The 27222-nt window shown below is 47.2% G+C and overlaps 2 protein-coding genes across 2 annotated transcripts in view; one reads left to right on the top strand and one right to left on the bottom strand.

Moving 5' to 3' along the window:
- The window catches only part of nradd (neurotrophin receptor associated death domain), a 30920-nt gene extending 5759 nt beyond the window's left edge, over window positions 1–25161 (top strand). Inside the window, exons 3-7 of the mRNA XM_070876491.1 lie at window positions 20032–20164; window positions 20855–21208; window positions 22102–22309; window positions 22903–23045; window positions 24692–25161. Coding sequence (XP_070732592.1) covers window positions 20032–20164; window positions 20855–21208; window positions 22102–22309; window positions 22903–23045; window positions 24692–24999 — 1146 coding nt within the window. The 3' untranslated portion in view covers window positions 25000–25161. The remainder of the gene's footprint in view (window positions 1–20031; window positions 20165–20854; window positions 21209–22101; window positions 22310–22902; window positions 23046–24691) is intronic.
- Window positions 25162–25263: 102 nt separating this feature from the next.
- The window catches only part of setd2 (SET domain containing 2, histone lysine methyltransferase), a 232785-nt gene continuing 230826 nt past the window's right edge, over window positions 25264–27222 (bottom strand). Inside the window, exons 24-25 of the mRNA XM_070887830.1 lie at window positions 26930–26959; window positions 25264–25395 (exon numbers count right to left, since the gene is read on the bottom strand). Coding sequence (XP_070743931.1) covers window positions 25264–25395; window positions 26930–26959 — 162 coding nt within the window. The remainder of the gene's footprint in view (window positions 25396–26929; window positions 26960–27222) is intronic.

Consider the following 27222-nt stretch of genomic DNA (forward strand, 5'->3'; position numbering starts at 1 on the left):
TCCACCTTGTCAAGCCCCCTCATAATCTTGTACCTTTCGATAAGATCATTTCTCATTCTTCTGAATTCCAATGAGTAGAGGCCCAACCTAATCAACCTTTCCTCATAAGTCAATCCCCTCATCCCCGGAATCAACCTAGTGAACCTTCTCTGAACTGCCTCCAATGCAAGTATATCCTTTCATAAATATGGAAACCAAAACTGCACGCAGTATTCTTGGCGTGGCCTCACCAATATCCTGCATAACTGTAGCAAGACTTCCCTTTGCAATAATGGTTCATTGGCTGTAAAGCACTTTGGGACATTGAGGTTGGGAAAGGCTTTATATAAATGCAAGTTCTTTATTGTCTTGCTTTTTCACTTGAGACCTATGGTCTGGTCGCAAGGTTTTCAGACTGATTTTGGACAAGGAGACATTTTAAGTGCAATTATAGAATCATAGAATGGTTACAACACAGAAGGAGGCCACTTGGTCTGTCAAGCCTGTGCCGGCTCTCTGCAAGAGCATTTCAGCTAGTCTCACCCCCTGCCCATTCCCTGTAGCCCTGCAATTTTTTTCCTTCGTGTCCTTATCCAATTCCCTTTTGAAAGCCACGGTTGAATCTGCCTCCCTTTCAGGCAGTACATTCCAGGTCCTAACCACTGCGTAAAAAGTTTTTCCCTCATGTCACCTTTTGGTTCTTCTGCCAATCACCTTAAATCTGTGTCCTCTGATCTTCCACCAATGGGAACCGTTTCTCTCTATCTACTCTGTCTCGACTCCTCGTGATTTTGAACACCTCTATCAAATCTCCTTTCGACTTTCTCTGCTCTAAGGGGAACAACCCCAGCTTCTCCAGTCTATCCACCTAACTCAAGTCCCTCATCCCTGGAACCATTCTTTTAAATCTTTTCTGCATCCTCGCTAAGGCCTTCACATCCTTCCTAAAGTCCGGTGCCCAGAATTGGACACAATACTCTAGTTGAGGTCGGACCAGTGTTTTATAAAGGTTCATCATAACTTCCTTGCTTTTGTACTCTATGCCTCTATTTCTGAAGCCCAGGATCCCTGCAGGCTTTTGTATGCAACCAATTGCCTAAGATCAGATAACTGAAATCAGCCTGGGCAACCAACCCATGGAGCTTCCTGCTCAGTAACACACCAGATGGAGCCCTTGCCCACCGGGCGAGCCTGGATAAAAAGCAGCTTTAATCTGCAACATGCCAGGAAGGGGAACGGGAAAGGGTGTTGTTTTTCATGCCTCAAGGGTAGGAGCTGTTCCACCTCTTCACAGCTGTGCAACTGAAACCCACCCTAGACCAATAATTTCAACACCACCAGGTTTCAGAGCCATGCCTGTCTGTTTTGATTAATGGAATGTTCCATGTTGACACTTAATATTTTTCCGTACTGTAGCCGAGTCCCTGTAAATGTATAAAATGTATAATGTATAAACAGTTAAGCGTTCCCCCCCCCCCCCCACAATTAGATAACTTTTTTATCATTCATTCTCGGGACGTGGAAGTTGTTGGTAAGGCCGACATTTATTGTCCATCCCTAGCTGCTCTTGAGGAGGTGGTGTGGTGAGTCTTCTCTTTGAACCGCGGCATTATAGCGGTTTGATACAACTGAGTGACTTGCTAGACCACTTCAGAGAGCAGTTAGATGCCAACCAAGTTCTTGTGGAACTAGAGTCACATACAGGCCAGACTGGGTAAGGATGGCAGGTTCCCTTTCCAAAAGGACATTCGCAAACCAGTTTTTACGACAATCAACAACTTCATGGTCACGTTTACTGTTGACAGCTTTATGGGCCCAAGTTTCGGGCCGCGCCGACCTGGACGCCCGTTTTTCGCGCCAGAATGTGCGCCTAAAAAAAACTTACCTATTCTCCGACTCCCTGCAGCTCCTCTAGAGCCGGGCGCGGCGCAGCACGAGCTGTGGGGGGGCGGAGCCAGGTCCCTGCGCTGAAAACAGTGCCGGGGCCTCTGCACATGCGTGCTACAGTGGGCGCGCATGTGCAGTAGCTCCAGGCGCCCCAAACTGTGGGAGGGGCCCGAAGCACGCAGCCCTAGCCCTGGCCGAATGGCCTCACTGGGGCTGCGTGAATAAGGCTCCTCCCACCCGAGCCGCTTACCCCCCCCCCCCCCCCCAGCGACCTGATCTCCGCTCCTCCTGCCCCCCCCAGCGACCTGATCTCCGCTCGTCCCCCGGACCTCCGCAACTCTCTCTCTTCCCCCCCCCCCGGACCTCCGTGAGGACCCCCCGGACCTCCGCAACTCTCTCTCTTCCCCCCCCCCCCCGGACCTCCGCGACTCTCTCCCACTCTCCCCTCCCCCCCCCCCCCCCCGACCTCCGCGACTGTCTCCCCACCTCCGCGACTCTTTCCACAAATACCCCCCCCCCGCGGCCTCCGCGACTCCCCCCCCCCCCCCCCCCAACCTCCGCAGCGACCCCCCCCGAGACCCGACGCCACTTACCTGTAAATCCAGCCCGAGGTCTTGGGCCCAGCCGTTCAGCCTCCCTCTCTCCCTTCCCACCCCCTCTCTCCCTTCCCTTCCCCCTCCCCTCTCCCTTCCCCCCTCCCCTCTCCCTTCCCCCCCCTCTCTCCCTTCCCCCCCTCCTTCCCCCCCCTCTCCCTCCCCCTCTCCCTCCCCCCTCTCTCCCTCCCCCCCCATCTCTCCCTCCCCCACCTCTCTCCCTCCCCCTCTCTCACTTCCCCCCTCTCTCCCTTCCCCCCCTCTCTCCCTTCCCCCCTCTCTCCCTTCCACCCCCTCTCTCCCTTCCCCCCCTCTCTCCTTCCCCCCCTCTCCCTTCCCCCCCTCTCCCCCTTCCCCCCCTCTCCCCCTTCCCCCCTCTCTCCCTTCCCCCCCTCTCTCCCTTCCCCCCCTCTCTCCCTTCCCCCCCCACCCCACTTCTCTCCCCCTCCCCACCTCCCTCTCCCCACCTCCCTTCTCCCCCTCCCCCTCGCCGTCAGAAACACAGACACTGAGAGACAGAGAGTGAGATACACACAGACAGACAGAGAGATAGACACACTGGGGGGATTGTCCCAGCACGCTGTTGGAGGACTCCCGGTGCTGCAGTCGGTAAGTAGAAAATGTTTTATTTATTGATTTTTAAATTTTTTTTAATTTTTTATTAATTTTTTTTGATTGATTTATTGGTTGATTTATTGATGTATTTATCATTTATTATTGATGATGGCTCTTTATTTGTAAAACGGAAGTGTTTAATGTTTTTAAACTTCCCTTTAAACCCCTCCCACCCCCCCCTCCCCCATTCCCTACGCCTAATTTGTAACCTACGCCTGATTTTCTAAAGTGTAGACAAGGTTTTTTCGAATGTACAAAAATCTTCACTTACTGCATTCTAAGTTAGTTTGGAGTAAGTTTTCACTGCCTAAACTTTGAAAACAGGCGTAAGTGGCTGGATACGCCCCCTTTTGAAAAAAAAATTCTGTTCCAAAGTGAATCGTTCTAACTGACTAGAACTGGAGCAAACTAAATGCCGAGAATTTAAATTTTTAAGATACTCCATTCTAAACCAGTTGCTCCAAAAAAACAGGAGCAACTCAGGCCGAAACTTGGCCTCTTTATTTCTGGATTTAAAAAAAAACTGAATTCAAATTCTTAAACTGCCATGGTGGAATTTGAACTCATTCTCTGAATGATTAGTTCAGGCCCCTTAATTACTAGTACAGTAACATCACCACCATGCAAAGGTACCCCATTATGTACCAGCTGGTGTGGAACTGAGCTGTGAAGGTTGCAGGTTTGATTGGCCAAAGTCAGTTGAGCTCAGTGCCCCTGTGCTACTTAAGGGGAGGGAAACGACTGCCAGGGTTGCTGCTCCAGATCGCTGCCCAGTTACTCCTGCTGAGAGATGGGCCTTAGGTGGAGATGGAATTGGGCTCAGCCTTGTTCCCCCCCCCCCGCCGATGGAATAGCGGCTTGGCACTCACTGCCTTGGATCACATGAAGAATGAGCACCTGGGTGATGTACTGCAGAACTGCCCAGTATACGTATGGAGAAGAAAAGATCCACCCACCTAGTGTTCCACACTTTCTTCCATGAAAGCTCACAAAGTGCTTTTTTTTTGTCTGTGACTGTGTATGCTGTTTCTTGTTCAAACATTGCCAGGATTGGGATTCTGTCTGTGTCTGAAAGGGAGGTGTATGTGTGCGTGAGTAAGGGGGGAGGGGAGGGAAATTGGAATGTAATTATATTTTCAAGGGTTTATGTGCAGATCTATTTTGTGAAGTAGTTGTACACTTGAGTAACAATGGACTGCCACAACCCCACCCTCTCATCCTGATACGAGTCGACATCTTTAGGAGAGGAATAAAACCCAGCGTGTGCTTGGTGGGATGGGGTGGGTTTACTGGCTTGGAAGGATTCCCCCAATCAAAACTGAGTCATTCCTAGGAACATAGGAATAAGAGCAGGCCATTTAGTCACTGGGTCAACCAGTGTGTCTTAACTGGTATGGCCTGCCTCAGTAACAGCTTCACAAGGTCACATGATAATTACGGATGAAGAAGGCTATTTGGCCCATCTTAATTCATTCACCTGGAGAGATCCTATCATCCACCCCCTTCCCCCTCAATGTAGTATCCAGTTGCTTTTTAAATCGATTCAAGGGTTTTTACCCTTACTACTCTATCTGAAAGTTTTGTCCACATATTGATCATTACTCTTTGTGTGAAGAAGAAGCTTCTGATATTAACAACAACTTTTTTTTATATAGCACCTTTAAAGTAGCAAAACGTCCCATAAAAAAATAAGTGCAGGAGTAGGCCATTCGGCCCTTCGAGTCTGCACCACCATTCAATAAGATCATGGCTGATCATTCCCTCAGTACCCCTTTCCTGCTTTCTCTCCATACCCCTTGATACCTTTAGTTGTAAGGGCCATATCTAAATGCCTCTTGAACATATCCAATGAACTGACATCAACAACTCTCTGCGGCAGGGAATTCCACAGGTTAACAACTCTCTGAGTGAAGAAGTTTCTCCTCATCTCAGTCCTAAATGGCCTACCCTTATCCTAAGACTCTGTCCCCTGGTTCTGGACTTCCCCAACATCGAGAACATTCTTCCCACATCTAACCTGTCCAGTCCTGTCAGAATCTTATATGTTTCTATGAGGTCCCCTCTCATCCTTCTAAACTCGTGTATAAAGGCCTATTTGATCCAGTCTCTCGTCATATCAGTCCAGCCATCTCGGGTGTCAGTCTGGTGAACCTTCGCTGCACTCCCTCAATAGCAAGAACATCCTTCCTCAGATTAGGAGACCAAAACTGAACACAATATTCCAGGTGAGGCCTCACCAAGGCTCTGTACAACTGCAGTAAGACCTCCCTGCTCCTATACTCAAATCCCCTAGCTATGAAGGCCAACATACCATTTGCCTTCTTCACCGCCTGCTGTGCCTGCATGCCAACTTTCAATGACTGATGTACCATGACACTCAGGTCTCGTTGCACCTCCTCTTTTTCTAATCTGCCACCATTCAGATAATATTCTGCCTTCGTGTTTTTTCCCCCAAAGTGGATAACCTCACATTTATCCACATTATACTGCATCTGCCATGCATTTGCCCACTCACCTAACCTGTCCCAGTCACCCTGCAGCCACTTAGCGTCCTCCTCACAGCTCACACCGCCACCCAGTTTAGTGTCCTCTGCAAACTTGGAGATATTACACTCAATTCCTTCATCTCAATCATTAATGTATATTGTAAAGAGCTGAGGTCTCAGCACTGAGCCCTGAGGCACCCCACTAGTCAATGCCTGCCATTCTGAAAAGGACCCGTTTATCCCGACTCTCTGCTTCCTGTCTGCCAACCAGTTCTCTATCCACGTCAGTACATTACCTCCAATACCATGTGCTTTGATTTATCCACCAATCTCTTGTGTGGGACCTTGTCAAAAGCCTTTCGAAAGTCCAAATACACCACATCCACTGGTTCTCCCTTGTCCATTCTACTAGTTACATCCTCAAAAAATTCTAGAAGATTTGTCAAGCATGATTTCCCTTTCATAAATCCATGCTGACTTGGACCGATCCTGTCACTGCTTTCCAAATGCACTGCTATTTCATCTTTAATAATTGATTCCAACATTTTCCCCACTACTGATTTCAGGCTAACCGGTCTATAATTACCCGTTTTCTCTCTCTCCTTTTTTAAAAAAATGGTGTTACATTAGCTACCCTCCAGTCCATAGGAACTGATCTAGAGTTGATAGACTGTTGGAAAATGATCACCAATGCATCCACTATTTCTAGGGCCACTTCCTTAAGTACTCTGGGATGCAGACTATCAGGCCCTGGGGATTTATTGGCCTTCAATCCGCTCAATTTCCCTTACACAATTTCCTGCCTAATAAGGATATCCTTCAGTTCCTCCTTCTCACTGGACCCTCGATCTCCTAGTATTTCCGGAAGATTATTTGTGTCTTCCTTCGTGAAGACAGAACCAAAGTATTTGTTCAACTGGTCTGCCATTTCTTTGTTCCCCATTATAAATTCACCTGAATCTGACTGCAAGGGACCTACGTTTGTCTTCACCAATCTTTTTCTCTTCACATATCTATAGAAGCTTTTGCAGTCAGTTTTTGTGTTCCCAGCAAACCTCCTCTCATACTCTATTTTCCCCCTCCTAATTAAACCCTTTGTCCTCCTCTGCTGAATTCTAAATTTCTCCCAGTCCTCAGGTTTGCTGCTTTTTCTGCCCAATTTATATGCCTCTCCCAAGGCGCTTCACAATAGTGATATAAGACAAAACAGATAAATTTGACACCAAGCCACAGAAGAAGAAGTTACAGCAGATGACCAAAAGCTTGGTTAAAGAGGTAGGTTTTAAGGAGCGTCTTAAAGGAGGAACGAGATGCGGAGAGATTTAGGGGAGGAAGTTGTAGAGCTTAGGGCCCAAGCAGCTGAAGGTACAGCCACCGATGGTTGCGCAGTTATAATTGGGGATATTCGAGAGCAGAATTTGAGGAGCGCAGACATCTCGTAGGGTTGTGTGTTTGAAAGAGATTAGAGATAGAGAGTGGCGAGGCCATGGAAGGATTTGTAAACCGGGATGAGAATTTTGAAATCGAGGCGTTGCTTAACTGGGAGCCAATGTAGGTCAGCGAGCACAGGGGTAATGGGTGATTGTGACTTGGTGCGAGTTAGGACACGGGCAGCCGAGTTTTGAATGACCTCAAGTTTATGTAGTGTAGAATGTGGGAGCCCAGCCAGTTCTAGAGGTAACAAAGGTATAGATGAAGGTTTCAGCAGCAGAAGAGCTGAGGTAGGGGCAAAGGCGGGCAATGCTACGGAGGTGGAAATAGGCGGTTTTAGCAATGCCATGGATATGTGGCCGAATGCTCATTTCAGGGTCAAATATGACGTCTAGATTGCGAACAGTCTGGTTTAGTCTCGGATAGATGCTAGGGAGAGGAATGGCGTCAGTGGCTAGGAAACGCAGTTTGTGGCAGGGACCAAAGAGAATGACTTCGGTCTTCCCAATATTTAATTGGAGAAAATTTCAGTTCATCCAGTACTGGATATCTGATAAGCAGTCTGACAATTTAGAGATCATGGAGGGGTCGAGAGAAGTGGTGGAGAGGTAGAGCTGGGTGTCGTACACGTACATGTGGAAACTGACTCCGTGTTTTCGGATGATGTCGCCAAGGGGCAGCATATAGATGAGAAATAGGAGGGGGCCAAGGATAGATCCTTGGGGGACATCAGAGATAACGATGCGGGAATGGGAAGAGAAGCCATTGCAGGAAATTTTCTGGCTATGATTAGATAGATAAGACCAGAATCAGGCGAGTGCAGTCCCACCCAGCTGGACGATGGTGGAGAGGCGTTGGAGGAGGATGGAGTGGTCAACTTTGTCGAAGGATGCAGACAAGTCCAGGAGGACGAGGAAGAATAGTTTACCTTTGTTACAGTCTCAAAGTATGTCATTTGTGACTTTTTTTTATGTGAGCCGTTTCGGTAATGTGACAGGGATAGAAACCAGATTGAAGGGATTCAAACATGGAGTTCTGGGAAAGATAATCACGGATTTGGGAGGCGACAACACGTTCAAGGACTTTAGAGAGGAAAGGGAGGTTGGAGATGGGGCAGTAGTTAGCATGCACAGTGGGGTCGAGGGTTGTTTTTTTGAGGAGAGGGGTGATGACTGCAGATTTGAGGGTGAGGGGAACAGTACCTGAGGAGAGAGAACAGTTAACAATGTCGGCTAACATGGGATAAAATCTGTGATAAAAGTACCCATTACTAGTTTGAATCTGTATCCACTTGTTCTACTCCTATAGCTTAATTGAAAGTAATATTCTGGATTTTTTCCCATCTCCCTAACAATCTTGTTCTCTTAATATGACCACCTGAGATGTCTCCTTTCCAAGCTGAAATCGCAAATCTCTCCAGTCTTTCCTCATTACTTGGACCCCTGACATGGGATTGGCCTTGTAACTCCTCTGTGCTGCCTCCAGTACTCGAGTGTCTCCCTTGTTTCTTAGCAATCAGGACTGACCCAGAGCCCTGTACACTTTGATCATTAACGTCTCTAATTTATAATCTATTGTTTAGAGTCTGTAGTTTAACTTCCCATACATTCAGTGAATCTTGCAGGACAAAAGGAGGCCATTCAGCCCATCGAGCCTGTGCCGGCTCTTTGAAAGAGCTGTCCAATTAGACCTATTCCCCTGCTCTTTTCCCATTGCCCTGCAGATTTTTCCTTTTCAAGTATATATCCAGTTCCCTTTTGAAAGTAACTATTTAATCTGCTTCCACCACCCTTTCAGACAGTGATTTTCAGATCATAACTCACTGCGTAAGATAAATTCTCTTCATCTACCCTCTGGTTCTTTTGCCAATTATCTTAATTGGTTGGACATGTTGGCCTGAATGCTGTACAAACCACCAAGGAGACAGCGTGGGCTGCGAGCAATGGGTCATGCTTCACTAACTGACAGAAATTCTTTTGAAGTGGGTGTGGGTAAAACATAGGGTGAGAGGTTCCAGTGGATAGAATTTAAATAGAAACATAGCAAATAGGTGCAGGAGTAGGCCATTCAGCCCTTTGAGCCTGCACCACCATTCAATAAGATCATGGCTGATCATTCACCTCAGTACCACTTTCCTGCTTTCTCTCCATACCCTAGACCCCTTTAGTCATAAGGGCCATATCTAATTCCCTCTTGTGTATCTATCCAACGAACTGGCATCAACAACTCTCTGCGGTAGAGAATCCACAGGTTAACAACTCTCTGGGTGAAGAAGTTTCTCCTCATCTCAGTCCTAAATAGCTACCCCTTATCCTTAGACTGTGTCCCCTGGTTCTGGACTTCCCCAACATCGGGAACATTCTTCCTGCATCTAACCTGTCCAGTCCTGTCGGAATTTTATATGTTTCTATGAGATCCCCTCTCGTCCTTCGAAACTGCAGTGAATACAGGCCCAGTCGATCCAGTCTCTTCTCATATGTCAGTCCTGCCATCCTGGGAATCAGTCTGGTGAACCTTGGCTGCACTCCCTCAATAGCAAGAACGTCCTTCCTCAGATTAGGAGATTAAAACTGAACACAATATTCCAGGTGAGGCCTCACCAAGGCCCTGTACAACTGCAGTAAGACCTCCCTGCATCTATATTCAAATCCCCTAGCTATGAAGGCCAACATGCCATTTGCCTTCTTCACCGCCTGCTGTACCTGCATGCCAACTTTCAATGACTGATGTACCATGTCACCCAGGTCTCGTTGCACCTCCCCTTTTCCTAATCTGCCGCCATTCAGATAATATTCTGCCTTCGTGTTTTTGCCACCAAAGTGGATAACCTCACATTTATCCACATTATACTGCATCTGCCATACGTTAATAATTAATTCCAACATTTTCCCCACTACTGATGTCAGGCTAACCGGTCTATAATTACCCGTTTTCTCTCTCCCTCCTTTCTTAAAAAGTGGTGTTACATTAGCTACCCTCCAGTCCATAGGAACTAATCCAGAGTCTGTAGAATGCTGGAAAGTGACCACCAATGCATCCACTATTTCTAGGGCCTCTTCTTTAAGTACTCTGTGATGCAGACTATCAGGCCCTGGGGATTTATTGGCCTTCAATCCCATCAATTTCCCTAACACAATTTCCTGACTAATAAGGCTTTCCTTCAGTTCCTCCTTCTCACTAGACCCTCGGTCCCCTAGTAGTTCTGGAAGGTTATTTCTGTCTTCCTTTGTGAAGACAGAACCAAAGTATTTGTTCAATTGGTCTGCCATTTTTTTGTTCCCCATTATAAATTCACCTGATTCTGACTGAAAGGGACCTACGTTTGTCTTTTTCTCTTCGCATATCTATAGAAGCTTTTGCAGTAAGTCTTTATGTTCCCAGCAAGCTTCCTCTCATACTCTATGTTCCTCCTCCGAATTAAACCCTTTGTCCTCCTCTGCTGAATTTTAAATTTCTCCCAGTCCTCAGGTTTGCTGCTTTTTCTGGCCAATTTATATGCCTCTTCCTTGGTTTTAACACTATCCCTAATTTCCCTTGTTAGCCACGGTTGAGCCACCTTCCCCGTTTAATTTTTACTCCAGACCAGGATGTACAATTGTTGAAGTTCATCCATGTGATCTTTAAATGTTTGCCATTGTCTATCCACCGTCAACCCTTTAAGTATCATTCACCAGTCTATTCTAGCCAATTCACGTCTCATACCATCGAGTTACCTTTCCTTAAGTTTAGGACATTAGTCTCTGAATTAACTGTGTCACTCTCCATCTTAATAAAGAATTCTACCATATTATGGTCACTCTTCCCCAAGGGACCTTGCACAACAAAATTGCTAATTAGTCCTTTCTCATTACACATCACCCAGTCTAGGATGGCCAGCCCTCTCGTTGGTTCCTCGACATATTGGTCCAGAAAACCATCCCTAATACACTCCAGGAAATCCTCTTCCACTGTCTTGCTACCAGTCTGGTTATCCCAATCAATATGTAGATTAAAGTCGCCCATGATAACTGCTGTACCTTTATTGCATGCGTCCCTAATTTCTTGTTTGATGCTATCCCCAACCTCACTCCGACTGTTTGGTGGTCTGTACACAACTCCCACTAGTGTTTTCTGCCCTTTGGTGTTCCGCAACTCTACCCATACAGATTCCACATCATCCAAGCTAATGTCCTTCCTTACTATTGCGTTAATTTCCTCTTTAACCAGCAACGCTACCCCACCTCCTTGTCCTTTCTGTCTATACTTCCCGAATGTTGTAAAACCCTGGATGTTGAGTTCCCAACCTTGGTCACCCTGAAGCCATCTCTGTGTAATGCCAATTATATCATAGTCGTTAATTGCTGCCTGTGCAGTTAATTCATCCATTTTATTACGAATACTCCTTGCATTGAGGCACAGAGCCTTCAGACTTGTCTTTTTAACACACTTTGTCCCTTTAGAATTTTGCTGTAATGTGGCCCTTTTTGATTTTTGCCCTGGGTTTCTCTGCCCTGCACTTTTACTTTTCTTCTTTCTATCTTTTGCTTCTGCCCCCATTCTACTTCCCTCTGTCTCCCTGCATAGGTTCCCATCCCCCTGCCATATTAGTTTAACCTCTCCCCAACAGCACTAGCAAACACTCCCCCTAGGACATTGGTTCTGGTCCGGCCCAGGTGCAGACCGTCCGGTTTGTACTGGTCCCACCTCCCCCAGAACCGCTTCCAATGTCCCAGGAATTTGTATCCCTCCCTCCTGCCCCACTCTTCAAGCCATGTATTCATCTTAGCTATCCTGCAATTCCTAATGGATTCTTGAAGACATTTGATGAGGTTTCGCAGTTTCTTTGCACAGTTTCCTCTCCTTCCCTTCTGAGGACCTGTTGATTTTTGCCAGGGTGCAGTTTTGCAGGCGCTGGATCCTCCCTGAGTGGCCATACTTGGGAGCCCAAACAATGCCTGTGACTATTTGACCATAAGGAAGATCACTGCTGAGGCCGATCGTGTCCTCACCCGACATCCATCTCCACACACATAAACAAGCACTCCACAGTGGGGTGGGACAAGGTCACTGGCATAGTGATCGGAAGACTTGGGATAAGAAGGAATTCCCCACAGGTGAGGGGAAGAGCGCAGGGCTCGGCCATTTAGGACTGAGACGAGGAGAAATTTCTTCACCTGAGAAGGTGGCGAATCTTTGAAATTCTCTACCTGAGAGAGCTGTGGAAGCTCAGTCGTTGAATACATTCAGGATAGAGATCAATACATTTTTGGATATTAAGTTAATCAAGGGATATGGGGATAGTGCAGGAAAGTGATCTTATTGAATTGTGGAACAGGCTCAAAGGGCCGAATGGCCTACTCCTGCTGCTGTTTCTTATGTTAATGGGTTAAATTATGAGAGCAGGTTGCATAAACCTGCTTAGTAGTTTAGACGGTTGAGGGGTGAACAAATTGAGATCTTTAAAATGATAAAGGAGTTTGATAGGGTAGACACAGAGAAAATATTTACTCTAGTGAGTGAATCTAGAACAAGGGGGCATCATCTTAAAATTAGAGCCAGGTTGTTCAGGAGTGAAATCAGGAAGCACTTTTTCACACAAAGGGTAGTAGAAATCTGGAACTTGCTCTCCCAATAGGCCGTGGATGAATTGAAATTTTCAAGACTGAGATTGTTAGTTTTTTTGTTATATAAGGGTATCAAGCAATGTTCATGTTTATCTGCGCCGATGCTTGCCGATCCTGCGCAGGCTGCTTGCCAGTTTCTCAATGGAAAAACCGCGCATGCACGGAATTTTGAATGGGCCGCGCAGTCCCTTAAAGCAGCGCACCCAAAAAAATTAGAGTAAATATCGGTATCGAGGGATATGGAACAAAAGCGGGTAAATGGAGTTGAGGTATAGATCAGCCATGATCTAATTGAATGGCGGAACAGGCTTGAGGGGCCGAGTTGTGGTCTACTGCTCCAATTCTTGTGTTCTTATGTTTTTGTTACAATTTTCCGCCATTTCTTTCCACCAGTGCTGCAATTTAGTTGCGTCCATACAGGCCTGTGAGCTTTCACATTATTGACTTGTGCTGACCTTGCATCTTCTCTCCTTCCCCATCCTCTGACACTAGAGAAAATCCCCCCCAACCAGAACATAGAATGGCGTGTTTATGATAGTTGGACAACAGCACATGAACAAGTCAGAACATGGGTGAAACTGCCCTCCCACAGGTCGACCGCCAGTCATGATTTGCAGCATAAAAAGGCTATGGGAAATGAGATAAAGAAAGATGGATGTTTGGTGCCCCACAGCTTACCTGCCGAATTTAAATAAGGCCAAGGCCTCAAAATGGTGGCTGCCTCTTCGCCAGCATGTTGCTGTCACCCAAAAATCAAAATAAACTGACCCACCACCCGCCACCCCCTCCCCTCCCCCGACCCCGTGCAACAACAAGGGAGAACAATTCGTGTCATTACAAATCTATATAAAGTGGCTCCTAGTTTTTTCGGTATCAAATGAGTAATTTTTTTTTTACTTGAGTCAGTCGAGTGATGCATTGCTCTGCTAAATTTGTTGTATTATAAAGATAGGCAAACTGTTCTGTGGCAAGACTGTACGCCCGGCCTCAATAACCAGTTGTAGTTTACAAGTCATTTGCTTTATCTGCTCCGTGTAAAACTTAAAAAAAAATGTAATTATCATGCTGAAGCTTCTCCAGAATGTTTTTAACTTTACAACCCAGCACTAATTAAATATACAGAAGGAGAGAGAGAGACCCTGTGTTTAAAAAGAAATTATAATTCTTCAGAAGCTCGCTGGGGAATGGTTTGGCTGGCTGTGTTCAAGACCTCAAGCTCATTTCTAATTTGTCCCTTTAAAAAGAATTGCAGCCCTGGTTAATAGTGGGGGGTGGGGGACGGAGTGTTTGACCTCCAGCCTGTGTCACAGATGCACCATCTGCGCAGACCTTGTCTGAACTCACTTCCTCCTTAATTGCCTCTCCCGTCGGCTCCTATTGTGTGGAATTAAAGAAAAGAATCTAAATTGTTTACAGTGGAGCCCTACTGTTTCTGTCTTTCACCCTCTTCGCAGACTATGATTCATTTGAGGCCGTGTGACTCTCTTCTGCATGACTTTGAAGGCCGAGAACTTGTGCCAATGTTGTCCTCTCTCTAAAGCATCGCCTGTTGCTGGGCTACATGTCTAGCGGTACCAATTGCTATCCCGTTATTTTATTGTGGAGCTGAAGCACTCTTGGGTGGGGGTTGCTCAGCCTGTGATGTAGAACAGTGCCCCACGGAGGAGAAATGGTGTGGTGAGGATCAGGACTGAAAGCTTGAAGGGAAGGATTTGGAGAATGATTTGAAAGGTGGATTGAGGGATTCACAGGAAGCCATATTCAAAGGGCCAGATTATGTAGGATGATGCAGACCAGGATGGTCCCAGGATCAAACGCCTCTCCCCGCCTCTCCCATTGCAGACTGGTTTGTTCTGCTTTAGCTCAGCTTCACTGTGGTGCAATTGGCCTCCGTGCCCCTGAGGGTTGGGGAAGGTAAAAATCAGCCATGGTTTCTGCTCCTATCCAGCCAGCCTTGTATATAGACTGATCAAGAGCTAGAAACCAACTGTATAACCACTGCCCCTGATCAGCTGTGATGCTTCCTGCAGTGGAATAGTCTTCTCACTCTGTAGGCTCAAACATTGAGCCACTGCTAAAGGTGTAATGCATACTGTGTGTAGTACACCATGAATAACTCTGCTTCCTCCTTTTGCCTTGGATAGGGTGATACAATAATTGGGAGGCTGGTGGGCAGCAGGACCCTGGGGGAACCTTTCAGGAGCAGAGACCTCAACATGAGTGTTAGTGTTGAGTGGTGAAGATCAGAGCGATACTGGGCCCCCGCAGCTGTTAAATTCCTTCCTATTGTGTTCACTGTGGGTTTAAAAAAAAAATGTATATAAAGATATCTACACACAAGAGTTTAAAGGCTGTAAACCGTGCTTGGGATAGAAACATAGAAAATAGGTGCAGGCGTAGGCCATTCGGCCCTTCTAGCCTGCACCGCCATTCAATGAGTTCATGGCTGAACATTCAACTTCAGTACCCCATTCCTGCTTTCTCGCCATACCCCTTGATCCCCCTAGTAGTAAGGACCTCATCTAACTCCTTTTTGAATATATTTAGTGAATTGGCCTCAACAACTTTCTGTGGTAGAGAATTCCACAGGTTCACCACTCTCTGGGTGAAGAAGTTCCTCCGCATCTCGGTCCTAAATGGCTTACCCCTTATCCTTAGACTGTGACCTCTGGTTCTGGACTTCCCCAACATTGGGAACATTCTTCCTGCATCTAACCTGTCTAACCCCGTGATGTGAGCCCATGGTCAGGCAGCTTCAAACAAGCTGCATACCCACAGTGTCACAGACACTAATAAGTGGACTGAGGAATTAGTCTCTGATGGCCTGGTAACTGATGGAGGATTGGTGGAGGGTGATGTTTAGGTTAGAATGCAGCCAGTACACTGTGTTCTCGCAAATCATCGAATTTTACCACATTCAGCCATTGCCCCTTGTGCTAGCTCTCTAAAAGAGCTATCCCTTAATCCCATTCCCCTGCTCTTTCCCCATACCCTTTGAAATGTTTCATATTTTTCCATTTCCTGGATTCTGTTCCTAACACGGTTTCTGGTCGGGCATTCCATGTCCGACAACCCTCGTGTGTAAAAGACCAAAATTCTCCCATTGTTTTGGTGATGATTTTAAATTTATGGCCTCTAGTTACTGACTCACCGACCAGTGGAAATAGTTTATCTTTTAATGTTTTCTTTCTGCTCCTTTTACAGCTATTGCAGTCAGTGGATATTTCCTCTCCTTATTCATCCCCTCGAAAATATCACCTCATATTTCTCCACATTAAATTTCATCTGATATTTATCTGTCCAATCTGATAACCCATCTATAATCTCCTGGAGGCCCTTCCAGTTCTCTTGACTCAGTGGTAACACTCTCCCAACTCAGATGGTTGTGGGTTCAAGTCCCACTCCAGAGACTTGAGCATGTAATCCAGGTTGACACTCCAGTGCAGTGCTGAGGGGGTGCTGCACTGTTGGAGGTGCCGTCTTTCAGTTGAGACAATAAACCGAGGCCCCTTCAAAGAAGAACAGAGGAGTTATCCTGGTGTCCTGGCCAATATATACCTCACAACCAACACCACTAAAACAGATTATCTGGTAATTATTTTTATTTGTTCATGGGATGTGGGTGTGGCTGGCAAGGCCAGCTTTTATTGCCCATCCCCAATTGCCCTTGAGAAGGTGGTGGTGAACAGCCTTCTTGAACTGCTGCAGTCCTTGTGGTGAAGCTACTCCCACAGTGCTGTTAGGGAGGGAGTGCCAGGATTTTGACTCCCGAGATGATGAAGGAATGGCGATATACTTCCAAGTCAGGATGGTGTGTAACTTGAAGGGGAACTTGCAGGTGATGATGTTCCCATGCATCTGCTGCCCTTGTCCTTCTCGGTGGTAGAGGTCGCGGGTTTGGGAGATGCTGCTGAAGAAGCCTTGGCAAGTTACTGCAGTGCATTGAGTAGATGGTGCACACTGCAGCCACGGTGCACCAGTGGTGGAGTGAGTGAATGTTTAATTTGCTGTTTTTGGGACCTTGCTGTGCGAGAATTGGCTGCAACAGATATATTATATTAGTGACTACACCTCATTGGTTGTAAAGCACTTTGGGATGTCATTAAGCTATGAATGATGCTATTTGAATGCAAGTTTTTTTTTCTTTCTCTTCACATTGAGTCATGCTCCCGATTTTTCTGTTGTCTTCAAATTTTGATATAGTGACTGCTAAACTCAAGTCCATTATAATGTATATTATTTTAGAGAGGATACAACAGATTCACTAGGAGGCTGCCTGGTGTAAGAAAATACAAATATGAAGACTTTAGTACAACGCAAATTACGGGGTGACACAATGTTTAGCGTTATGAAAGGTTGGGATAGAGTAGTAGTAGTTGAGGGGTCAAAAACAAGGGGCGATAAATACAAAATTAAATGCAAGAAATTTAGAACGGAGGGCAGGAGAAATCTCTTCACCCACACGAGTTGTGAGGCTGTGGAACTCATTTCCAGTGTTAGTGATTGAGGCAGAAACTAGGTCAACATTTAAAATGAGATTGGATAGATGGATGAAGGAAAGGGGATTGAAGGGAAATGGGTAAATGTGATTAGGACTATTTTCTCACATGGAAGGTAAATGCTAACACCGTCAGGTCGAATGGCCCGTTTATATAAAAATGGAAGAGCATTGGTCCCGTCAACTGACCCTGGAGGACATGGGTGCTTGCATCGCTCCTGTCTAAAACACACTCTTTCCTGTCCTTTAACCAACTTCCTACCCGTGACACTCCCTTTAATACCTTGTGCCTGAATTTTATCAACAAGTCTCCTATGTGGCCCCTTTTCAACTGCCTTTTTTGAAAAACCTCATACACAGCATCCACTGCGTTCCTTTCAACAACACGTTCCCTTATTTTGCTGTGAGCTTCTAAATTTGTCTGATTCTTTTCTTCCTGCGTGAAGTATCAGAATCATAGAATGGTTACAGTACAGAGCGAGACCATTTGGCCCGTCGAGCCCGTGCCGGCTCTCTGCAAGAGCACTTCAGCCAGTCCCACTCCTCCATCCTTTCTCCATAGCCCTGCAATTTATTTTCCTTCAGGTACTAATCAAATTCACTTTTTCAAGAGGCAGTTAGACTGCGGGGAGGGAAGAATCTTGTTCCTATGGTATACTGTGTTAGATGGCTTCCATTCTCCATATTTACCATTGTGAAATTTCATTTGCTATTCTTACCTCTGGCAATTTTTATCTGACTCACTTCTGTAGGTTGCGAGACCTCCCACTCTCTTTCCCCTCCCCCACTCTCGCAACCTCAGATTCAGCCGAGTTTGTATAATCTACAAACTGGATCAGTGTGTGATGATCTTCTCAATCTACGTTGTTCATGTAAATTAGAAACAGCCAGCCTTGGAATTAAGTGCGACAGAAACTGGCTAAACTGCAGGGTCCTGGATCATCAGCACTTTACTTTGTTCTTCACCCTCCTCTCTTTCCCCCCAACTGCTCCCTTTTTCACCCACTTCTCCCTTTACCACCCCCATCCTTTTCCTCCTCCTCCCTCACTTCCCCCTCTTCCACCTCTTCCTCCTTCCCCTCCTCCTCCTTTTCACTCCTCTTCCCGCTACAGCTTCCACACCAACCCTTTTCTTCCCCCCCCCTCCCTTTCCCCCCCTCCCTCCTTTTCCCCCCGCCTCCCTTCCTCCCCCCCCCTCCCTTCCTTCATTTCCCCCCCCCCTCCCTCCCTTCCCCCCTCTCTACCCCATCTCCTTTGTTTTCCTCAGCCTCCACCTCTCCCTTTTCCCGCTACAGAAAAGTAAAATATTCAGCCATGTTGCTATAAATGTGAGTGCATCAGGCCTCAAGTAGAAACCGTAGTGTTGCTGGAAGCTGAACTTGAGCAGATGTAAGTCGCGAGTACTGAGTCACACAGACCGGGACATTCAAATCGCGGCCTCTGCAGAGTTCGCTGGTCTGGGCTGGGACCACATGGGCAGCACATTTGGGCTCAGTGCCGCTGGGCTAGGGAAAGAAGAAAAAATGTAGTCAGCTATGATGCATAGTTGAACAGCTTGTCAACACTCATCGTCTAGGCCAGGAGTATCCAAGTATTTTGTTTCTGAAGCTCTATTCAATGCTATAGAGCCTCAGGGGACCTTGCGTGAATTTTAAATCACTGCTGCTATTAACTTGCATAATTCTCTAGTTACTGATGGTTCAGATTTAGGATTTTTTTTCAGCAATCAGGCAACCGTGCTAGGAACAGCTCTTGCCAAACCTCCAGATTCATGAAATCCAAACAGGATAAACCATAAAGTCAGAAACATAAGCTGAAATAGGATCGGGATGTCTGCACTTTGGGGGAAGGATCGTTGGGGTTTGGGGGTTGCATAGGGCTGCCTGGACGTTGGAGGTTTAATCACATGCCCTTCCGCCCCCAATCGTCCTGCCTCTACATTTGCGCTATTGGTTTCCCAATATGTCCATCCTCGTGGCCACTGTTTTCCCATTGGGGAGCGAACATTCTTGCCCCATTGGAGTTTCCCCTCCTCCCCCCCACTCTCCGATATTTTTTATAACTAATAAACAAAAAGCATTTAAAAAAATGGGAAAAACACTTTTTTTTAATGGTCCTATGATTGTCTCCCAGGATGCTGTCCAGACGATTAATCTGTAATTCCTGGAAACTCCGGAACAATCTGGGAAGGTTGGAATCCCAAGGGCTGTAATTTTGACACTAATGAAATATAGATTCCCAGCAAAAGCAGAGGCCAAAATAATTAACTTCAAAAAGGAGTGAATAAAAAACTGGGACTGATGGAGGGGTAGGTACAGACTGCAATGATCAAATACTCCACAGGGCACTGGTCCCAGTGCTGCTTGGAGTAAAAAAGAAAGACTTGTATTTAAATAGCGCCTTTCACGACCACAGGACATCCCAAAGCGCTTTACAGCCAATGATGTACTTTTTGAAGTGTATTCACTATTGTAAGGTAGGAAACATGGCAGCCAATTGTTGCACAGCAAAGTTCCACAAACAGGAATGTGATAATGATCAGATAATCTGTTTGTGATGTTGATTGAGGGATAAATATTGGCCAGGACACCGGGGATAATTTCAATATAGTGCTATGTCCACACATGCACTGCCCAGTAGAGGTCACTCAATAACGATCATCACGGGAATCGGAGCTAGCTCTTCATTGCCGGAACTGGGGCACTTGGCCCTGGTTATATCCTGGAGAGTGGGTAAGCATTTGACAAGGACTGGATCCAGCTCCGTCCGGTGTGATACCTTCCACTGCTGAATGCCTGCTCTCACTGTCGAAGCTCACACATGAGGAATGGCCCCTTGGGGTGTGGGTCTGTAACCTTGGCACCTTCAGGAGGTGATACTGAAATCTCCCTCTGCCCTTGCTGGACAGTCTTGCATAATCTTCATTTTGTGATCCTCAGGTGCTGGCGGATGACTCCTGTCCCAGCAGACGATTTACATCGCAGGACGAGTGCTGTGACCTCTGCCCTAAAGGTCACGGGGTTATTAAAGAGTGTAACACCACCAACACCCAATGTCAGCCTTGTGAGGATGGTAAGTGTCTGGAGAAGGCCGGTAATCTTTCAAGATAACATAGTCTCCTATCTGGCCCCACCCCTCTCTGAATTTTTCTTCTCAAGCTCTGAATATATCTTTCCACGTGCTCATCCTCCTACCTCCTGTATTGAAATCATCTCAAACACGTTTGTTTTAAGTTCCGCCGTGGCTCCGTGGTAGCACAATTGCTTCTGAGTCAGCAGATTATGGGTTCAACTTCAGAGACTTGAACATATAATCTAGGTTGACACAGTACTCTGCACTATCGGAGGTGTTGTCCTTTGGGTGAGACTTTAAACTGAGGTCCTGTCTGCCCTCTCGGTTGGATGTAAAAGATTCCATGGGACTATTTCAAAGAAGAGCAGGTAAGTTCTCCCAGTGTCCTGGACATTATTTATCCCTCAACCATCATCACTAAAACAGGTTATCTGATCACTTATTTCATTCATGTTTGTGAGATCTTGCTGTGCCCAAATTGGGTGCCACATTTCTCTACATTACAACCTAGACTAAGCTTCAAAAGTGCGTAATTGGCTGTAAAGCACTTTAAGGCCGTGAAAGACACTATATAAATAAAAGCCTTTCTACTTTCGAATTGCATGAGGTGGTGCCTTTAACGGCAGGTCGGGTGAAGGATTAAACTTGGATTGTACTAATTCCATTTCCTCGCCTTTTTTGTTGTTGTAGGCGTGACCTTCTCGCCCACTGCTGGCCTGGCCCGCTGCCAACTCTGCTCGAGCTGCCCCGACAAGATGGAAGTTGAACTCTCGTGCGTGGCCACGTTTGACACCCAGTGCCAGTGCGTGGGAGGGCACTATCGGTCTGGCGGCAGGAGATGTGTGCCATGCACCACCTGCCTGCCGGGCTTCGGGATGTTGACGGAGTGCCAGCGACACCAGAATACTGTGTGCCAGCCGTGCCCCGAGGGCTCCTTTTCCGAGAAGTCGAGTAGCTCGCAGCCGTGCTCTGCGTGCCACGTCTGCGGCGAAGATCATTTTGTGTTGAAGACGTGCGGAGCAACCTCGGACACCGTCTGCCTGAGTAAGGCCTGCTCCTGACATTCCAGTTGTCTCTTCTCTATTCCTCAATATTTTCTGCTGAAGACTCTGCACTCCCAGCCAAGGAACTCGCCGCTGTGATTTTTAAAAAAAATAGATAAATCAGATGTAGGGCCAAAGCCCACAGTACAGGACACCAGCACATTTACAAAGAGTAAAGGAGAATCGCATTGTCGATTCTAGCAGGATAGGAGGCCATTCGGCCCATTGTGCCTGTGCCCTCTCTCTGATGCAACAATAACAATTGCCGAACAAGACATTTATCAATCTCAATCTTGAAAGTTTGAGCTAACTCTCAGCATCCACAATCTTTTGGGAGAGGGAATTCTAGATTTCCACAACCCATTGTGAAAAAATTCTTCCTGATTTCACTCCCAAATGACCTAGCTCTAATTTTAAGATTAAGTCCCCCTGTTCTTGACTCCCCCACCAGAGGAAATAATGTCTCTGTATCTACCCTATCGAATCTATGCTGAAGGGAACACATGCCAAGTTTCTGCAACTGATCCTCGTAATTTAACCCTCTCAGTCCTCGTATCATTCTGATTTCTTTTTTCTTTTTTTTCCCCCCCAGAGAAAAGAGGCCCAGCTTGCTCAGTCTTTCCTGATAGTAGTATCCTCTCAGTTCAAGTAAGCTGGAACTAATCCCAGTGCCCTGCCCTTGCCCCGTATCCTTTTATATTATTCCAGTTCCCTTTAAAATGATATCAGCCTCGGGAGCCATTTTTGGTAAAGAAATCCATATTCTTGTTTTGGTTCTAGGATCTAGTAATTTTTTCCTGCCCTGCCATTTGTTAATCTTGGCATTGGTTGCGGTGACTTGGATAGACAATGGAACTAAAATGTGGTTTGCATTCCCTCCTGTCTCCTGTTTAGACAATAACTCAATGCTGCCGAGGAAACCGCTGGGCGAGCCAGTGAAGGATGATGCCAAGTTCACCATCTCCTTGGATCCCGAGTCCAGCACCGTTATGGGGGCCGTCAACTTCACCGCCTACGACACAGGGAAGAACATCATCCCGGTTTACTGCTCCATCCTTGCAGCGGTCATCGTGGGACTCGTGATCTATGTCACTGTGAAATGGTGAATTTTACAACCCAGTAACATCAAATGAAGCTTTTTTTAAAAAAGAAAAAGTGCTCTTTATATTTTGTTGCTGTTTTACTCCCTCCTCAGAAAATGTCAGCACTCAGTGTAAGATCGAGCCACATAGGCCACAAGGCTCTAGTTTTGATCCCCGGTCTGTCCTGAAATGAACTGATCTCGGCCAGTTGGGATTCAGCAATTCCTCCAAAAGAAAAGAGGAGGGGAGGAGAAAAGGGAAAGGGGAGAAAAATGTTTCACTAAAATAAATATCGTTTGATGATTCTACATGTGATTCTTTTTGACTGGCCTGACCACTCGCCTTGTCTGTTGCCCAATCCACATCCACTGTGCTCTGTCCCCTTGTGTCCTATTGTCCTCACGTGTTGCCTTCCTTCACGCACTACAACCCCCCCCCCCCCCCCGCAGTTGTTGGCCAGTCCTATATTTTGAGACTGCTGCAGTTTCCACTCTCACTCGCTCGCTCTCGCACTCTATCTCTCTCTCTCTCACTCTTGCGTACTCTCGTGCGCTCTCACTTTCTTTCACTCTTTACACTCTCTCTTTCTCTCATTCTTTTTCTCTTCCAACAGCTGGAACACTTGCAAGCAGAAGAAGCAGCTGGCGAAGGCACGAGCGAGCGAGCTCGAGGCGGGACCCGAAGGTGAGAAGCTGCACAGCGATAGCGGAGTGTTTGTCGACACACACAGCCTACATGAACCACAGCTCAGCAAAGGTACGTCCCGCTCCGGCAGTGAGCGTTGACTGTCCCCTGGGGAGGAGCCCCTCGCTATCCCACCCAGCATACCCTGGGAGGAGCCCCTCGCTATCCCACCCAGCATCCCCTGGGGGGAGCCCCTCGCTATCTCACCCAGCATCCCCTGGGGGGAGTCCATCACTATCCCACCCAGCATCCCCTGGGGGAAGCCCCTCGCTATCCCACCCAGCATCCCCTGGGGGAGCCCCTCGCTATCTCACCCAGCATCCCCTGGGGGAGCCCCTCGCTATCCCACCCAGCATCCCCTGGGGGAGCCCCTCGCTATCCCACCCAGCATCCCGTGGGGGGAGTCCATCACTATCCCACCCAGCATCCCCTGGGGGAAGCCCCTCGCTATCCCACCCAGCATCCCCTGGGGGAGCCCCTCGCTATCCCACCCAGCATCCCCTGGGGGGAGCCCCTCGCTATCCCACCCAGCATCCCCTGGGGGGAGCCCCTCGCTATCCCACCCAGCATCCCCTGGGGGGAGCCCCTCGCTATCCCACCCAGCATCCCCTGGGGAGGAGCCCCTGGCTATCCCACCCAGCATCCCCTGGGGGAGTCCCTCGCTATCCCACCCAGCATCCCCTGGGGGGAGTCCATCGCTATCCTACCCAGCATCCCCTGGGAGGAGTCCATCGCTATCCCACCCAGCATCCCCTGGGGAAGTCCCTCGCTATCCCACCCAGCATCCCCTGGGGGAGTCCATCGCTATCCCACCCAGCATCCCCTGGGAGGAGTCCATCGCTATCTCACTCAGCATCCCCTCGGGGGGGAGCCCCTCGCTATCTCAGCTGCCTATGGGAGCCTGGAAGTGCCTGCAGATTATTCGACTCCTGGTTCTTCATGGCTCAGCCTGATTCTGTTCCCAGCGCACACTTTACAACAGGGATGCAGAGTTTTACTGGGGATTCAACAGGGATGGAGCGCTGGAAGGGACTGCCACTGGTGGGAGCCAGGAGAAGGGCTGTTTCCCTGCTTTCTTGACTCTCTGGAGATGCCAGGTTGAAGAAGGAATGAATAAGGGGGTGAAATGGTAGATTTAAAAGTAAAGGATGCATAATGAACATTTCAGGAACTTGTCCTCTCTGGGTTGGGTTCTGCTATTGGGGAAAATGTTCCACTTTTTCTCACTGGTTATGTCCCCTCCTTCTCTCCACCACCCCCACAGCCCACTCCAAATCCTAGAATATCTTCTCATGACCCCACAAGTCATCAAAATTTTCAACGGTTATTCATTCCCAGGTATCTCTCATTCTCGGTATAAACACTCAAACTCCTCGATTCGATTTCAACTTGTAACTTACTCCCAGGTATCCGCGAGTTTCACTGTAAATCACCTGAATGCTCGATTACATTCCAGCCTGTAACTCACTCCCAGGTACCTGTTTGTGGGAGCTTGCCTGTGCGCAAATTGGCTGCCACGTTTCCTTCATTACAACAGTGACTCCACTTCAAAAGTACTTCATTGGCTGTATAGTGCTTTGAATCATCTGGTGATCATGAAAGGCACTATAGTCTTTTCTTCTGTCTGTCAATTTCTGGCATCTATTTGGTGCAATGGTGCGGTTCCGGTATTGACCACTAGTTGTTTAATCTGATTTTCTTTTTTTTTCCTCCCTCAGCTGTTCGTGCTGACCCGCCCCTTTACAGCAAACTCCCGCTGCAGAAACGGGAAGAGATCGAGCGGCTGCTTGGCAGCCAGGGTGCCAACCGAGCCGACTGGCGCAACCTGGCGCACCTCCTGGGCTACGACGAGGAGCGTGTGGCCACCATTGGCCGAGGGGAGGACCCAGCCCACACACTGCTGTCTGACTGGTCGATGAGGGATGGTGCCAGCTTGGACGTGCTTTGCAAGGCCTTGGGGAGAATGGAGAGGGAAGACATCGCAGAGCGTCTAAAACCGGAGCCGGCTGTGACCTCTGTGGTGTGACGGAAAAGCCAACCTTTTGCGCGTGAAAGACTTTAATCCGCTTACAGACAAAAGGGGGCCACCCAGCCGCAAAGGTGTGGCTGGGTCTTTTAAAGTTATTTAAAAAGAAAACCTCTTGACTGTAACTGGGACACGTGAGGCAATCAGCTGATTGTGTGGGAATTGGGATTCTTTCAGTGGATAGAGTCTTGCCTCTGGCTCACATCTGACGATGCTTCATGAAACGTGGGGGTGTGGGGGGGGGGGGATTTTTTTTCTTGATTTTTAATTATCACGCATCCTGCACACGATTGCACGGGCCGAGCGCCCTGCCCCGTGTTTACTGATTTCTTTGCTCACTTCCTCTTCTTGTAGGTGCCGACTCTTGCTGCGGATTCCTTTGGCGCCATTCCTCTCCTTGCAGAATGTACAAAGTCAGGTGCAGACACTTTCTAATGGGGGAGGGGTGGGTCTCTAGACCGTAAGGGAATGCGCTTTTTTTTGGAGTGGGGAAAGGAGAAAGAAACCAAACTACAGGAAGCCATTCTGGTTTGGGTCTCCTCCCCATCAAACTGGATCCAGCTGGTTAACATGGTTTCCTGGGCCTCTGGATTGGCTGTCCAGCTAGTCAGCAGTCCTGATCACACCCCTTGTCCCTCGGTGTATATGGGCACTCCTTGTTGGTGTCGTCTCTAACTCGTAAGTCAGGCTTGTATGGTTCAAGGGCTTCACACTCACATTGGCTGTCAAGACTGCCCATAAAATGGCAACCCACAGCAAAAAGACTTGCATTTATATAGCGCCTTTCACGACCACTGGATGCCTCAAAGCACTTTGCAGCCAATGAAGTACATTGGCTGTAAAGCACAAGAAGAAGTCATAACAGCTAGTGTGGCCAAACTGAGCAAGAACTAACAGCAGCTTTGTGATTATTTTTTGCATGAGATAGTTTTTCTTTTGGATTGCAACTCAATTCTCAAACACTTAGTAAGTTCCCTTGACGGCTCAGTAGGTGCACTTGCTGGGTGTGTTACTAAGCCAAACAGACCAGGAAGTTATAATTGGACCGCAAGTCTATGCCTTGTTAACTGATCCAAGTCAGGGGAGCCAGAATGGTTCTACATTTGGCATCAGCCCACCTAGGTTAAGGAAGGGGAACATCAGCCAGTGTTTCAGTCCCTCACTGATATCCATTACCCTTTGTTGGAATATGTATTAGTTGGATATTGGGCGAGGGTATTATTGGCTGTGACCCCTAACTTACAATACCTTACCAAGATGTAGATAGGTCGTACATGAAAAATGGTGCAGTTTGAGGGGGAACGGATACGGAGAGGTTTGTGCCTTTGTGGAACAGTTTGACAAGGGTTACCACCTTCAGGAGAGGAGGGGAGAACATTGGGCCCAAAAATCAAGAAAAACTCTGACCTGTATCACTCTACTTTTGAAAACACAATTTATTGGGGCATGGACATATTTGTGCATGGAGTGGCAGCCTGTTGTAAAGTGTTGGTATCTCTTCAGAACCCAGATTGAAATCTCAGCCTGCAGTAGGTGCAAGTTTCCTCGGTCCTATGTGAAATGAGTTTGTAAGTCTCTCAATCCAGTTCCTAGTGGATAAGCAGCATAAAACTGTACATAAGAGAATAGAACGAGAACATAGAATCTTCCAAGGGAAAGTTCTGTATAAATGTTCCCTGATTCCCCAAAGACAATCAAGTATGAGGCACTGATGGTGGCTGGTGCAGGAAGTAGAACTTGAGATCCTTTGTTGATAGTCGGCCTAGAGGAGATTTTGAGAGCACTTTTGAGGGAGCTTCACTCTGCCTGAGCTAGAGGTAATTTGAGAGTGCTTCACAGGGTACTGTAGAGGGAGCTTTATTCTGTATCCCATGTTTGATGCTGCCCTTGTGACCAAAAGCTGTACAGTGCTGAGCATTGACTCCCCTACCTTGATGGGCACAAAATTCCGATAATCCAACTAAAGGAAACCGGGGCACAAAAGCTGCCAGATCAATCAAAATGGCTGCCACATTAACTAAAATGGCAGCCTCTAGGCAATATTGTGATGTGTTTACTATTTTTTTCTTGTCTTGATGCCAATTTGTTGAGTCAAATTATTACCTATGTTTGTATTGTTATTTTTCAATAAATGGGTTAGAATAGATACAATATCCCAGAGATTTTGAAAAAAGGAGGAATTGTCAGCTATCTTTGGCTAATGCTTTTTCTGGAACTTTCTCT

This window comes from Pristiophorus japonicus, chromosome 1, assembly GCF_044704955.1.
Source record: "Pristiophorus japonicus isolate sPriJap1 chromosome 1, sPriJap1.hap1, whole genome shotgun sequence".
NCBI classification, from domain to species: Eukaryota; Metazoa; Chordata; class Chondrichthyes; family Pristiophoridae; genus Pristiophorus; species Pristiophorus japonicus.